The 14,416-nt window shown below is 34.6% G+C and overlaps 1 protein-coding gene across 1 annotated transcript; it reads right to left on the bottom strand.

Annotated features, from left to right (window-relative positions):
- Positions 1–2,347: 2,347 nt before the first annotated feature.
- On the bottom strand, positions 2,348–2,807 carry LOC102125991 (ubiquitin-conjugating enzyme E2 N-like). Its single transcript, XM_005594745.3, has one exon. The coding sequence runs from the start codon at positions 2,805–2,807 to the stop codon at positions 2,349–2,351; it is 459 nt and encodes a 152-aa protein (XP_005594802.3). The 3' UTR covers position 2,348.
- Positions 2,808–14,416: the final 11,609 nt, after the last annotated feature.

Here is a 14,416-nt window from a genome sequence, read left to right as displayed (position 1 = left end):
AAAAAAAAAAAAAAGTTTCTTTTTTTTTTTTTTTTTTTTTACTTCATTGAGAGTCAATCCACACCTATAGGCTAGAGCTAGATCATTACTCTGGTTTTTCACTGAATTATTTTGAGACCCACCTAAAGTCTACATTTTCTTACCCCTCCCCACACCCCCAGGCAATCAATTCACAAGCAGCAGCCAGAGTGACTCTGTTTTAAGTCAGTTCATATCATTCCTCAGCTCATACTATCCGATGGATTAATGACTTTCACTCAAAATAGAAGATCAAGTACCTTCCATGTGCTACAGAGCTCTACAGGATCTAAAATTCCATTAGCTTTGGAACCTCATCTTTGATTCCTCTCTCTTCTCACTCACTTTTTAAAATTTTTCCAACCACATGAGCCTTGTTCTTTCTTGTATCATGGTAGAAATGCTCTCATATCAGGAACTGCCTGATCCCTCTATCTGAAATGCTCTAACTCCAGATATCCTCATGGATATCCCCCTCAAACCCTTTGAATCTTTGTCCAGTAATTTTCCATATCACTTAGGCCTGCCTTAATCAAACTATTTAAAGTAGTGCATGAGCACACACACACACACACAACAACCTTCGTCACCATCTATTATTTTACCTAATTATTCTCCACACCTCTTTGTCCTTTTAATGTTTTATACAACGATCTTGCCTCTTATGTTTACTGTCTATCTCATTCACACTACAATATAACACTTCATGAGGAAAGAGATCTTTGTCTATTTTTTGTTCAATTTTCTAAAACCTAGGCCAATATATGTCATATAGTAGCAACTCAATAAATAATTATTTGATCAACTTAATTAATGGCTATTGTAAAATAAAATATAAAAAATCTATTGCAGGACTTTGAGATTCTAAAGTATTAAAATGCATGACTACATAAATAGATTAATTATAAAGATTGTAGTGTTGAGAGAGGCATTATCCTGTAAAATGGTTAATTTACAGTGAGTGCAGAAATACAGGAAGAATCAGGCTCAGTTATAATATTAATAAATTAACAAATGTTGACTTATAGTACAATAGAGAGGAGCTCTTAAGTCAGGCAGATGAGGATTTGGACACCTAGACTACCACAAATTTCTGGGAAATCTAAGGCATGTTAATGAACTCTAAAGTGGCTCAGTTTCTTATCTGTACGGTGGCAATAATAATATAAGGATGTTGTAAAGCAATATAACATGTATTCTTGAGGAATTTTTATTACTGACAAGAACTCTTTCTTATTGATAAGTGCTCTTTATATATTAAGTATACTTTACCTTCTATATTTGTTGCATATAATTTTTCCCTGCCCATCGTTGCTTTTTGCTTTTTCTAACAGATGTTTGTTTTACATTCAGTCTTTCCAAACTCCAACAATTTTCTCCATTTATCCAATTCATTTATCATTAAATCATTTTTATTCCTATATGTACTTCATATTTCTTATAATTACTTGGTACTTTATACTTTTTTTAGAATAACAAAAAATATTTTACTAAAACCTAAGATTTACAGAAGTTTCCAGACAAGCCATACAAAATGGTCACAAGTTTTTTTGAAGGGGGGACTCTACACTTGACAGCAAAGTCACAATGTTGTTAGTAAGCGCTGTGATGCTTGTTTAATCTTCCCATTTTGGTTCAAACAATCAAGCTTGTCCATCTACAGCGTCTAAATAAAGTTAGACTTGGCTAGAGAGCATATTCTAAAGAACTGATTAGCTGCTTTTAACCAATCCAATTAGATCACCAAAAAGGCGGGGAAAGGAGCCCATAAAATTAGAATAAAACTACCTTCCCGCCAAAGAAAGAAAGAAAGAGAGAGAGAGAGAGAGAGAGAGAGAAAGAGAAAGAAAGAAAGAAAGAAAGAAAGAAAGAAAGAAAGAAAGAAAGAAAGAAAGAAAAGAAAAGAAAAGAAAAGAGAAAAGAAAAGAAAAGAAAAGAAAAGAAAAGAAAAGAAAAGAAAAGAAAAGAAAAGAAAAGAGAAAATAAAGAAAAACATCCACACCCCTGCAGCTAACCTGACAACCACCTTCATTCACAGTGCTTTATACTTAAACCAGGATGGGGGAAATGAATAAAAGTGGGGAGGGACCACTGCTTTTAAATGTTTCACAACAATCCAGATCATACGTCTAGCCTCTGCTCATGCTTTATGACAGTGAATCAGGAAAAGACATAGATTTGCTAATGTGCATTTAATCACCAAATAACTGAAGATGTCTGGGCTTTTTTATTCTGTAATGTTTCTAAGACTGTGTCCATTAAATGCAAACAAAAAGGAAGAAGTCTTGGCAGAACAGGAGAAGTGATGCATACTTAATAATTGGATCAATTTAAATATTATTCATGGGATATAGCCTAGTCCATGCTCTAGCTGTTTCTATGGCTTGGGCTTTGTTGGTCTCCCACTGCTCCGCTACATCATTTGCTAATGGATCATCTGGATTGGGAGCACTTAACAAGGCCTGAATGGATAGCAGAACTGTGCTGATCTGCAGCGCTGGAGACCACTTATCCTTCAAAATATCCAAACATATTCTTCCCAACTTGTCTACATTAGGATGATAAATTTTGGTCATGAAACGTACTTCAGGGGCTGCCATTGGGTATTCTTCTGCAAGTAATAGTTCAAGTTTAAAAGTCCCTCCCTGAAAGGGGGAATCCTGAAGGCCAGCAATGACCACATGAAAATAAAGGGCGCTGCTCTCACCTGGTTCTGCTTTGATGCCAGGAACTGGCTCTGCCAGCAAACGCTGGGTTTTCTTGATGATCCTGCAGGGTAGCCCGGCCATCAGAACCTGAGTTTGGCCTCTGGTCTCGTCCAGTACTTTAGACTTTTATTTCTACTTAAAATGTAATATTAGTTAATTATGTATTAAACAGCTATATAGGAAATATATGTGCATGGGATTTTAAAACGATTTTTAACTCACCATGTTAATGAACCATCTTGTAGTTTGAAACTAAAGTCAGGTCATTTTTCTTAAATGTTCCAGGTTGAACACCGTATTATTTGAGTACATTGTTGTCTTTTTTGAGAATTTTTATTTTTTTCTATAATAAATATAACTTACAAAGTTAAATTTTAGAGATGATAGTAACTATATTCTTGTTTCTCTAGAATTTAATAAGAACATTTTATATTCCATCTTTAAGTTGTATTTACTTCATAAGTAAATTTTAGATAGATATGATTCATCATATGAATCTAAGAATATTTATGCTTTTCATTAACTATATTATATGAGGGATAGGTGCTAATTCTGTTTACATATGCCTCATTGAAATCTACCAAGATGATCATATGGTTTTGCTTCCTTTTCTCTTGATGTGATGAACTACATAAGTAGAAGTTTCAAGAACTAAAAAAGCCCTACTAGCTCATAATGAATTGCTCTTTAATTATAGCTCTGTGTTTGAATTAGTAGTATTTTATTAAGTGGAAGTATTTCTGTGTGTATAAATAAGATTAAAACAATGAATAATATTTTGCATTTTGTTTCAAGGAGATATTATGTTTACAAAATGAGTTGAGTTCAAAAAGAGCTCATAGCCTTTTGAGTCCTATAACACCATATATGGGTGATAATTAGTCACGCTGTAATACCTTCAAATAAATCACCTCCTATAAAACCTCTGGAGTGGGTACCATTTTTTAATGTGGCCCTTTTTCTCTTGCTTTAATTTAAATCAATTAATAATAACTTAATTTTTCTATTTCTTGAAAATATTTGCATGAATTACGTTTTTTCTAGAAACATCATCAATTTCAAGACTTTTAACTTTATTGGTATAAAGTTTCATATAGCTAGTTATGATTTTACATTATCTGTGGATATTTTAACAGTTAAAAATTTGTATGTATGTGTTTTATCTCTTTTCTCCACTTATCAGGTTTTCTAGAAATTGCTGTTTTAATTGAAATTTTAACATATAGTTACATGTTAATATTAAAAATTAATTATATGGTTTTATATTTTTAATTGATCAATTTTATGTTTTATCTTTTTAAATTCATACTTTAATATTTTCTCATTGCTACTTTATAATTATTACCTTTAACGTTTAAATATTATAGCTCCTTTTTTTGCTTTATTTTGTAGTGAAGTCAAATGAAGCTAATTATATTTGACTGAACACTGTGACTATTTATGGCTTGGCCAGTTATATTTTAGCAAACATCACTTGAACCCCATGATGAAGATCTGACACCTAATTTTCTCCTTGGATTTCTTTTCACAATTATCTATAACTACAGTTATAATTTCTTGTTTGACCAAAAAAAAATTTTGTAAAAAATTATCTTTTATCTATTTGAGTATTTCATTTTAATTCACATCATTATTTTTAAATATACACATATTAAGGTCCCAATGTGTGGCCTTTCTTAAATCTGAATTTTAGAATTTATTGAGATTTCTGTATAGTACAATTCATAGAAACTCACAAAATTGATATCTGTATGCCAGAAAGGAACTTTGCAATTAGAAGGATAAATGGAAAAATAGATTTACACATAAAACATTCCATTAATTAAGTAGAATTTAATTCTATTCAGTGGAATGTAGAATTGTTCAGTCACTAAATCTGTATCATTTGCATTTACCAATTTCATTTAGCAAACATATAGCAAACTGCGTGATGCACTCCATGTATGATTGCATTTTGTCATTTTCTACTATGTATATAAATTTATATTTATATTTTGATGAAATATTATTCAGTATATAAATAATTATATTGGGATACCTGAGTTGCTTCATGTGACTTTCAAATATAAAATAAACATTTTATTCCCATTCAATGTTTTTAGGCTTGTACTCAACTTTGTAATAACATTAAAATATCTGTTTTCATTTTGCTATGTTTTCCATGTTTCTGCCTAGGTTTTGCTAAATTTTCTTTGAAATTTATGTTTTATGTGTTTCTCTATGTATTAGTCTAGATAGGTTTTTTTTTTTCTGAAACAACTAAAAAACCTCAATTTCTGAACACAATACCTCATTTCTAGAACATTTCCTTCACCAAAACATATTCACAAGGTTTCATTGAGATGCAAGGGGAGAGGGTGCTGGGAAATGTGGGTTTTTAGTGTTGTAAGGTGAAGAACATTGTTTCTGCCATAGTCTGTCATTCTGTTCATCAAAGGTCCATTCATTCTCCTTCCTTTTTTTTTTTTAAAGATGTTTGCTTAGGATGGCTTTATTAATTAAAGCTCTTTTTTTGGTTCCAAATTAATTTTATAGTAGATTTTTCTAATTCTGTGAAAAATACTGTTGGTATTTTGATTGAGATAGCACTGAATCTGTATATTGCTTTGGGCAGTAGGGCCATTTTAACTACATAGACCATAGAATTTTTCTTATTTATTTGTGTCATCCCTGGTTTCTTTCAGCAGTGTTTTGTAGTTTCTTTTTTTTTTTTTTTTTTTTTTGTAGAGATCTTTCACCTCCTTGGTTAGATGAATTTCTGGGTATTTCATTTTTCTTTGTGGCTATAGTAAATGGGATCATGTTCTTGATTTGACTCTCAGCTATAATGTTACTGGTGTATAAAAATGCTACTGATTTTTTTACATGGATTTTGTATCCTGAACCTTTACCTAATCTATTAATCAGCCCTAGAAGCCATTTGGTGTGGTCTTTAGGGTTTCCTATGTATGGAATTTTATTGTCAGCAACCATGTAGTTTAACTTCTTTTCCTATTTGAATGGCCTTTGTTTCTTTCTCTTTCCTGATTGCTGTGTGTGGATAGAATTTCCATTACCATGTTGGATAAAAGTAGTAAGAGTGGACATATTTGTCTTGCTCCAGTTCTCAAGTGCAATGCTTCCTGCTTTTGCCCATTTAGTATAATGTTGCCAGTGGCTTTGTCACATACGTCTCTTGTTATTTTGATGTACATTCCTCCAATGCCTAATCTATTGAGGATTTTTATCATGAAGCCATGTTGGATTTTATTGAAGGTTTTTTTTGCATCTACTGAGACAAGTGTATGAGATTTGTTTTTTATTCTGTTTATGTGGTGAATTACATTTACTGATTTGCATGTGGTGAACTAACTTTCCATCTCAGAAATAAATCTTACTTGGTCATGGTGAATTAACTTTTTGATATGCTGTTGGATTCAGTTTGCTGAACAAAGCTGGAGGCATCACAGTATCCAGCCTCAAACCATACTATAAGGCTACAGTAAACAAAAGAGCACGGTACAGGTACAAAAACAGACACATAGACCAGTGGAACAGAATAGAAAACACAGAAGTAAACCTACACAACTACAACCATTCGATTTTCCACAAAAACTACTGAAATAAGCATTGACAAGAAGAGTGCCTATTCAATAAATGGTGCTGGGATAACTGGCTAGTCATATGCAGAATAATGAATTGGACCCCTACCTCTTATATATGAATATTAACTCAAAATGGATTAAAGACTTAAATGTAAGAGCTCAAATTATAAAAATGCTAAAAGAAAACCTAAGAAATATCTTCTTTACAAGCTTTGGCAAAGAAATTGTGGCTAAGTCCCCAAGAGCAATTACAACAAAAATAAAAAGTAATAAGTGGCACCTAATTCAGCTAAAGAGCTTTTGCACAACAAAAGAAGTTACTGACAGTAAACAGACAGGCTACAGAACAGGAGAATATAATCACAAACTATGCATCTGATAAAGGTCTAATATCAAGAATCCACAGGGAACTTAAATCAACAAGCAAGAAACAAAAATATCCACTTAAAATGGGCAAAGAATATGAACAGACACTTCCTAAAACAAGGTGTACAAGCAGCCAACAGCATATAAAAATGCCCAACATCGGCCAGGCGCAGTGGCTCAAGCCTGTGATGCCAGCACTTTGGGAGGCTGAGGTAGGTGTATCACAAGTTCAGGAGTTCAAGACCAGCCTAGCCAAGGTGGTGAAACCCCGTCTCTACTAAAAATACAAAAATTAACCAAGCTTGGTGGAGAAAGCCTGTAATCCCAGCTACTTGGGAGACTGAGGCAGAGAATCGCTTGAACCCAGGAGGTGGAGTTTGCAGTGAGCCAAGATCATGCCACTGCACTCCAGCCTGGGCAACAGAGCAAGGCTCTGTCAAAAAAATAAATAAATAATAAAAAAATAAAAATAAATGCAAAATAAAGTTTTGCTGTTGTTGTTGTTTTCATAAGTGCCATTTGGCTCTGTATGTAATTTCTCATTCACAAAAATTTCTCCCTCAGTCATCTGTAGATCTGGTTCCTCTAGTGTTTAAAAATTACAGAAATGAAAATAAAAGGAAAAAAAAAGAACTGAATTTGATCATTTGCTGTCAATCTGTCTTTCTCAACTGAACTGTTTGTAGGAATAAAAAATTAGTCTTACAAATGCAAGAATTTTCCAAAAATAAGTCTCAATCTTGTTTTGTATTATTTGCCTAATTCATGAGACACACTTGCATTAATCATATTTGGCTCTTTTTGACCACAGGAATATGTTCTTCACTTGTTTTATTGTTAATTTCATTAACACTTGTTTTATTGTTAATTTCATTAATTTAATTTGTAATCCCAATATTTTCTCTGCTTTCTGGGCTTCATACTATGTTTAACTTGGATTTCTACAATCGTTTCTGTGTATCTTTTAGAGGTTATTTTATTATTTTAACCTGTTAATTCTTTTCTTCACAATCATGTTTGATGAATAAAATTTCCAGGCCTTAGGGTATGCATATTTACAAACTAACATTTTTTTTCCCAAATAGCTCTCTCAAGTTATGATACCAATTTTATATTTCCACAAGGAGTATATGAACCTTCCTGTTGCAACACATGCTCACCATTTCTTGGTAATATTAAGCTTATAATTTAAATTGTCCTATATGTACAGTGCGAAAAGGTAACTTCAATTTTTCAATGTTTATTGTACATTCAGTTGTCCTTTTTGCTGAGTTCAATTTTATGTAATTTACCCATTTTTAATATTTATATATTTTTGACTTAGGGATCAGAAAGATTGTTTCCATATACTCCATATTAACACTTTGTTTGCTAAATATGTTTAAGTATATTGTCATTTCAATTTGTTTTTCAGTAACTTCAGTAACTTCTTTATTTGTGGGTTTTCTATTCCTTATCTAAGAAATTTTATCATAGATAGAAAAATTTACTGAATAATTTTTCTTAATAATTTTGAAGGTTTTCTTATTTGTCTCTTTTATTTGTCTGGGATCAATTTTTGCATATGATATTTGGTAAAGATCTAATATTGTAATTTTTTCAATTGGAAAACAATTTATCCCAACATAATATACTGAAAGTTTATTCTTTCCCCACTGATGCAGAAAGTTAATTCTATTATATATTTAATTGTTGTATACACCTTGATCAATTTCTGAGTTCTATCATCTAAAATATTGATTAATTTGCCTCTCTCTTCACCTGTTACTTTAACTACAAGGGTTTAAAATGAAAGTACTTTATAAATGGTTTTATATTTTTGAAGAATATTTTATACCTTTATAATTCTACATATATGGTTTCATAATGAGGCTTTGATTAAAATTGCATTAAATTTGTTGTAAAAGTGAAATAATATCTTTTTCATGTTGTTTTCTCATCCATCAAACTGATATGTCTCTGCTTATCTAAGGTTGCCCTTACCATCACTCAATGTTTTGTTACTTCCTTTGTCAAAATCATGAGTGTACTTTATTAGATTTACTCCTAAATAATGTGTGTATATGATATTATAATAAGAAATTGTTTGTATCATAATTTCTAAGAGTCTTGTTAATATACAGAAAAAATATCCATTTTTGTTGACCGAGCATGAACCCAGAAATTCTCCCAAATTATTTTTTGTAAAATTTTATCTACTCATTTCTATTTTTATTTTTCAACTTTATTTAGGGATAATGAATGAATGAAAATTGTACCTGTTTACAATGTACAAAGTGATGATTTGATAGGTATACACATTGGAAAATGATTATGACAATCAAGCTAATTAACAGACCTATCACCTCACATAGTTACCATCTTTGTGTCTGAGTATGCTCAGAAAATTTAAGATTTATTCTCCTGGCAAATATCTAGTATACAACACAGTATTATTAACTATAGTCACCATACTGTACATTAAATCTGCAGAACTTATTCATCCTGCATGAACCTTTGTACCCTTTGACCAAAAGCCCTCTATTTCCTCACTCCCTCAACCCCCAGCAAACATCATTCTACCCTCTGCTTCTATAAGTTTAACTTTTTTAGATCCCACACATAAGTCAGATCATTCAGTATTTGTCTTTCTGTGTCTGGCTTATTATATTTGCATAACATCCTCCAGTTTCATCCACGTTGTTGCAAATGATAGCATTTCCTTTCTTAAGGTTGCATAATATTCTATTGTATGTGTATATATGTATTAGCCTGTTTTCGTGCTGCTGATAAAGACATAACTGAGATAGGGCAATTTACAAAAGAAAGAGGTTTATAATGGACTTACAGTTCCACAAGGCTGTGGAAGCCTCATAGTCATGGTGGGAGGCAAGGAGGAGCATGTCACTTCTTACATGGATAGCAGTAGGCAAAAAGAGAGAGCTTGAGAGAGCTTGTGTAGGAAAACTCCCCTTTATAATAACCATCAGATCTTGTGAGACTTACTATTATAAGAACAGAACAGGAAAGATCTGCCCCCATAATTCAATCACCTCCCACCGGGTTCCTCCCACGAAACATAGGAATTGTGGGAGTTACAACTCAAGATGAGATTTAGTTGGGGACACAGCCACCATATCATTCTGGCACTATCCTTCCCCTAATCTCATGTCCTCACATTTCAAAACTAATCGTGCCTACCCAACAGTATTTCAGAGTCTTAATTCATTTCAGCATTAACTCAGAAGTTCACAGTCCAATGTCTCACCCGAAACAAGGCAAGTCCCTTCTGCCTATGAACCTGTAAAATCGAAAGCAAGCTAGTTACTTCCTAGATACAATGGGAGTACAGGCATTGGATAAGTGCAGCCATTCCAAATGGAAGACATTGGCCAAAACAAAGGGGCTACAGGTCCCATGCAAGTCTGAAATTGAGAGGGGCAGTCAAACCTTAAAACTCCAAAATGATCTCCTTTGATTCCAGTTCTCACATCCAGATCACACTGATGCAAGAGGTGGGTTTCCACGGTCTTTGGAAGGTCCGCCCCTGTGGCTTTGCAGGGTATAGCCTCCCTCCTGGCTGCTTTCACAGGCTGGCATTGAGTGTCTGCAGCTTTTCCAAGCCCACAGTGCAAGCTATCATTGGATCTACCATTCTGGGGTCTGGAGGACTGTGGCCCTCTTCTCACAGGTCCACTAGGTGGTGACCCAGTAGGGACTCTGCATGGGGGCTCCTACCCCACATTTCTTATCCACACTGCCCTAGCAGAGGTTCTCCATAAGGGCCCAAGCCCTGCCCCTGCAGCAAACTGTTGCCTGGGCATCCAGACCTTTCCATACATCTTCTGAAATCTAGGTGGAGGTTCCCAAACCTCTGTTATTGACTTCTGTGAACCCGCAGGCTCAATACCACATGAAAGCTGCCAAGGCTTGGGGCTTCCACCCTCTGAAGAAACAGCCTGAGCTGTACCTTGGCCCCTTTTATTCATGACTGGAGTGGTTGTGATACAGGGCACCAAGTCCCTAGACTTCACACAACATGGAGACCCTGGGCCTGGCCCTTAAACCATTTTCTCCTAGGCCTCTAGGCCTGTGATGGGAGGGGCTGCCATGAAGACCTCTGACTTGTCCTGGAGATGTTTTCCCCATTGTCTTGGGGATTAACATTAGGTTCCTTGATACTTATGCAAATTTCTGCAACTTGTTTGAATTTCTCCTCAGAAAATTGGTTTTTCTTTTCTATCACATTGCCGGGCTGCAAATTTTTGGAACTTTTATGCTCTGCTTCCTTATAAAACTGAATGCCTTTAACATCACCCAAGTTAGCTCTTAAATGCTTTGCTGCTTAGAAATTTCTTCTGCCAGATACCCTAAATCATCTCTTTCAAGTTCAAAGTTCCACAAATCTCTAGGGCAGGGGCAAAATGGCACCAGTCTCTTTGCTAAAACATAACAAGAGTCACCTTTGCTCCAGTTCCCAACAAGTTCCTCATTTCCATCTAAGGCCACCTCCATCTGGACTTTATTGTCCATATCACTGTCAGGCTTTTGGTCAAAGCCATTTAACAAGTGTCTAGGAAGTTCCAAACTTTTCCACATTTTCTTGTCTTCTTCTGAGCCCTCCAAACTGTTCCAACCTCTGCCTGTTACCCAGTTCCACAGTGACTTCCATATTTTCAAGTATCTTTTCAGCAGCACCCCACTCTCCTGGTACCAATTTACTGTGTTAGTCTGTTTCCATGCTTCTGATAAAGACATACCCAAGACTGGGCAATTTACAAAAGAAAGAGGTTTATAGTGGACTTAGAGTTCCATGTGGCGGGGGAAGCCTCATAATCATGGCAGAAGGCAAGGAGAAGCAAGTCACATCTTACATGGATAGCAGCAGGAAAAAAATAGAGAGCTTGTGCAGGAAAACTCCCCCTTATAATAACCATCAGATTTCATGAGACTTACTATCATGAGAACAGAGGAGGAAAGACCTGCCCCCATAATTCAATCACCTCCCGCCAGCTTCCTTTCATGATACATGAGAACTGTGGGAGTTAGAATTCAAGATGGGATTTGGTTAGGGACACAGCCAAACCATATCAATATACCATATATTTTTCAATATACCCCATCTGTTGAGGGAAAACTAGGTTGATTACATACCTTGGATATAGTGAATAATGCTGGAATAAATATAGAAATGAAGATATGTGTTCAATATACCAATGTCATTTCTTTTGGAGAGATATATATATATATATATGTATATATACATACACACACACACACACACATACACACATACACACACACACACATAAAAGTGGAATTGCTGGATATATGGCAGCTCAATTTTTAATTTTTTGACTAATCTCCATAATGCTTTCCACAATGGCTGTACCAACTCACATTTCCACCAACAGTGTACAATGTCTCCCTTTATTTTACATCTTTATGTTCTCATTCATCTTTTTGATAATAGCCATTTCAAATGGTATAAGGTGGTATCTCCCTGTGGTTTTTATTTGTGTTTCTTTGATGATTTGTGATTTTGATTCTTTTTTACATATACCTGTTGGCCATTTGTATTCCTTTTATGGAGAAATCTCTATTCAAATACTTTGTTTATTTTTTAATCAGGTTACTTGTTTTCTTATTGCTGAGTTACCTGAGTTTCTTACATATATTGGATATTAACCCTTTGTCAGATGCACAGTTTGCAAATATTTTCTCCCATTCTTTAGGTTGTCTCTTCACTCCATTGATTGTTTCCTTTGCTGTGCAGAGCTTTTTAGTTTGATCTAGTCTCACTTATTTATTTTTGCTTTTGCTGCCTGTGTTCTGGAGGTCATATCCAAAAAAAAAAAAAATTGCTTTTTCCTCTTCTTCTAGTTGTTTCATATTTTCATGTCTTATGTTTAAGTCTTTAATCCATTCAGCATCACTGGAGCTTTATTTTGTCCATTTGCTGACATCATGTTTTTCTTATTGATCTTGATGCTTGCAGCCATATGTCAATGTCTGCATGTTGATATTGTTGCCTAATCCAGTGTTTGCAGCCTGGCTTTGTTTGGTAACTTTCTTCAGCAGCAGGTTTGTCCGGTGATTCAATGTAGGTTGACTGGTGGTATCCTTAAATCCATTACCATTTCAGCAGTTGCAGTTCCCTGAGGTGCCCTAAAGCCTAGAATTGCTGGGTCCATAATATTTTGGCTGCTGAGGCTGATGCAGTGCTGAGTCACACCAGAAACTGTGACTGCCAAGACCAGCACAGCACTGGAGTGTGCCCAAGACCCACAGCTGCTATAGTCTTCCCACCACCAAGGTTTTTTCAGGGTCTGAGGCTGCTGCAGTCAGCTGGTGGTCATGTGGGTCAGATCTCAAGTTTGCCTTACCAGGGCCACAGGTTCCCATCTGGCCCTGGGACCACAAAATTTTGTCTCATGTAGGGGCAGGTCTAGAGGCTTTGTTCATGTATGTTGGCCTGGTGCCAGGAGCAGAGGGGTCTAGCCCAGCGCTGGGCTTTACTGTAGTGGACCCAGTACTGGATTCTAATGTAAAGTCCTATGCTTGCTTTCCTCCTTTTCCTCAAGTAGATAGTACTTCTCTCCAAACTGAACTGCTGAGGTTGGGGAACAGGTGATGCAAAACTTATTAAATGGTCTTTTCTGCCCTCTTCAATTTGTCTATTCTAATTATTATGCTAAAACCAGGTACTGTTATGTCTCACCTGGTTTTCTTAGCTCTCGTGAAAACTTCATGCATGGATAGTTGTTCAAATTAATGTTCCTGTGGCGGTAGGGGAGACAATCGCTGGAGATTCCTACTCCAACATCTTCCTCCACCTCTCTCTGCCTTTTGTAATTTGATACTCTTTTGATAGACATATACATGCTAAGAAATGTTACATCTTTTAGGAGAATGGACACCTTATCATTATGCAATGTCTGTCTTTATCCCTGCCTTTTTATTTGCTTTGAAATATGTTTTGTCTAAATGTAACAATTATTCCAGTTTTCTTTCAATTAGTATCAACATGGTATGTATATTTTCTACCTCGTTCATTTTAATTTATCTTTGTCTTCATATCTAAAGCAGATTTCTTATAAAAAGCCTATAGTTGAGCAATTGTTTAAAAATCCATAATCACAATCACCATCTTTAACATGTGTATTTAGACCATTCCATTCACATTTAAAATACTGATATAAGTTGAAATAACATTTACTATGCTTAACTTTTTCCTATTCATTGTTCTTTTAATATGTATATTTAGACTAATCACATTACTCAATTCACATCAATGGTGAGTTGATATTATCACCTATGCTTCTTTTTTCACCTATGCTTCTTTTTTAACATATTAGTAGTAGTTGCCTTAGAGTTTGCAGTATACATTTACAATTAATCTAAGCAGACTTTTAAATAATATTAAATAGATTCACATGTAGTGCATGTGCCTCATAATGTAGAAATTTCCACACTTCCGTCCTTTCACCTTTGAATAACATTACATGGATTTACCTGTAGTGCAGGTAGCTTACAACAGAGAAATCTCAATTCCTCCCCACTATGCCTTATAAAACTCATTTTACTGATTAAGAGGTTATTATCAGACAGTATGTTGTTACCATTAATATTTGAATAGTTATATTACATTAATTTAAAATAAATAGTAATATTTACTTTCATTTATTTCTTCTCCAACACTTTTTTTCTTTACGTACATAAAAGACCTATATCATTTTTTTGCATGCTGAACACTTGTGT

The sequence above is a fragment of the Macaca fascicularis genome, chromosome X (genome assembly GCF_037993035.2).
Source record: "Macaca fascicularis isolate 582-1 chromosome X, T2T-MFA8v1.1".
Taxonomy (NCBI): Eukaryota; Metazoa; Chordata; class Mammalia; order Primates; family Cercopithecidae; genus Macaca; species Macaca fascicularis.
The sequence above is the reverse complement of the archived record's forward strand: the minus strand, read 5'-3'. Positions and strand labels throughout refer to the sequence as shown.

Bases quoted from the DNA above. Each gene is read 5' to 3' on its own strand.
- LOC102125991 (XM_005594745.3), bottom strand. From the start codon at position 2,807: ATGGCCGGGCTACCCTGCAGGATCATCAAGAAAACCCAGCGTTTGCTG.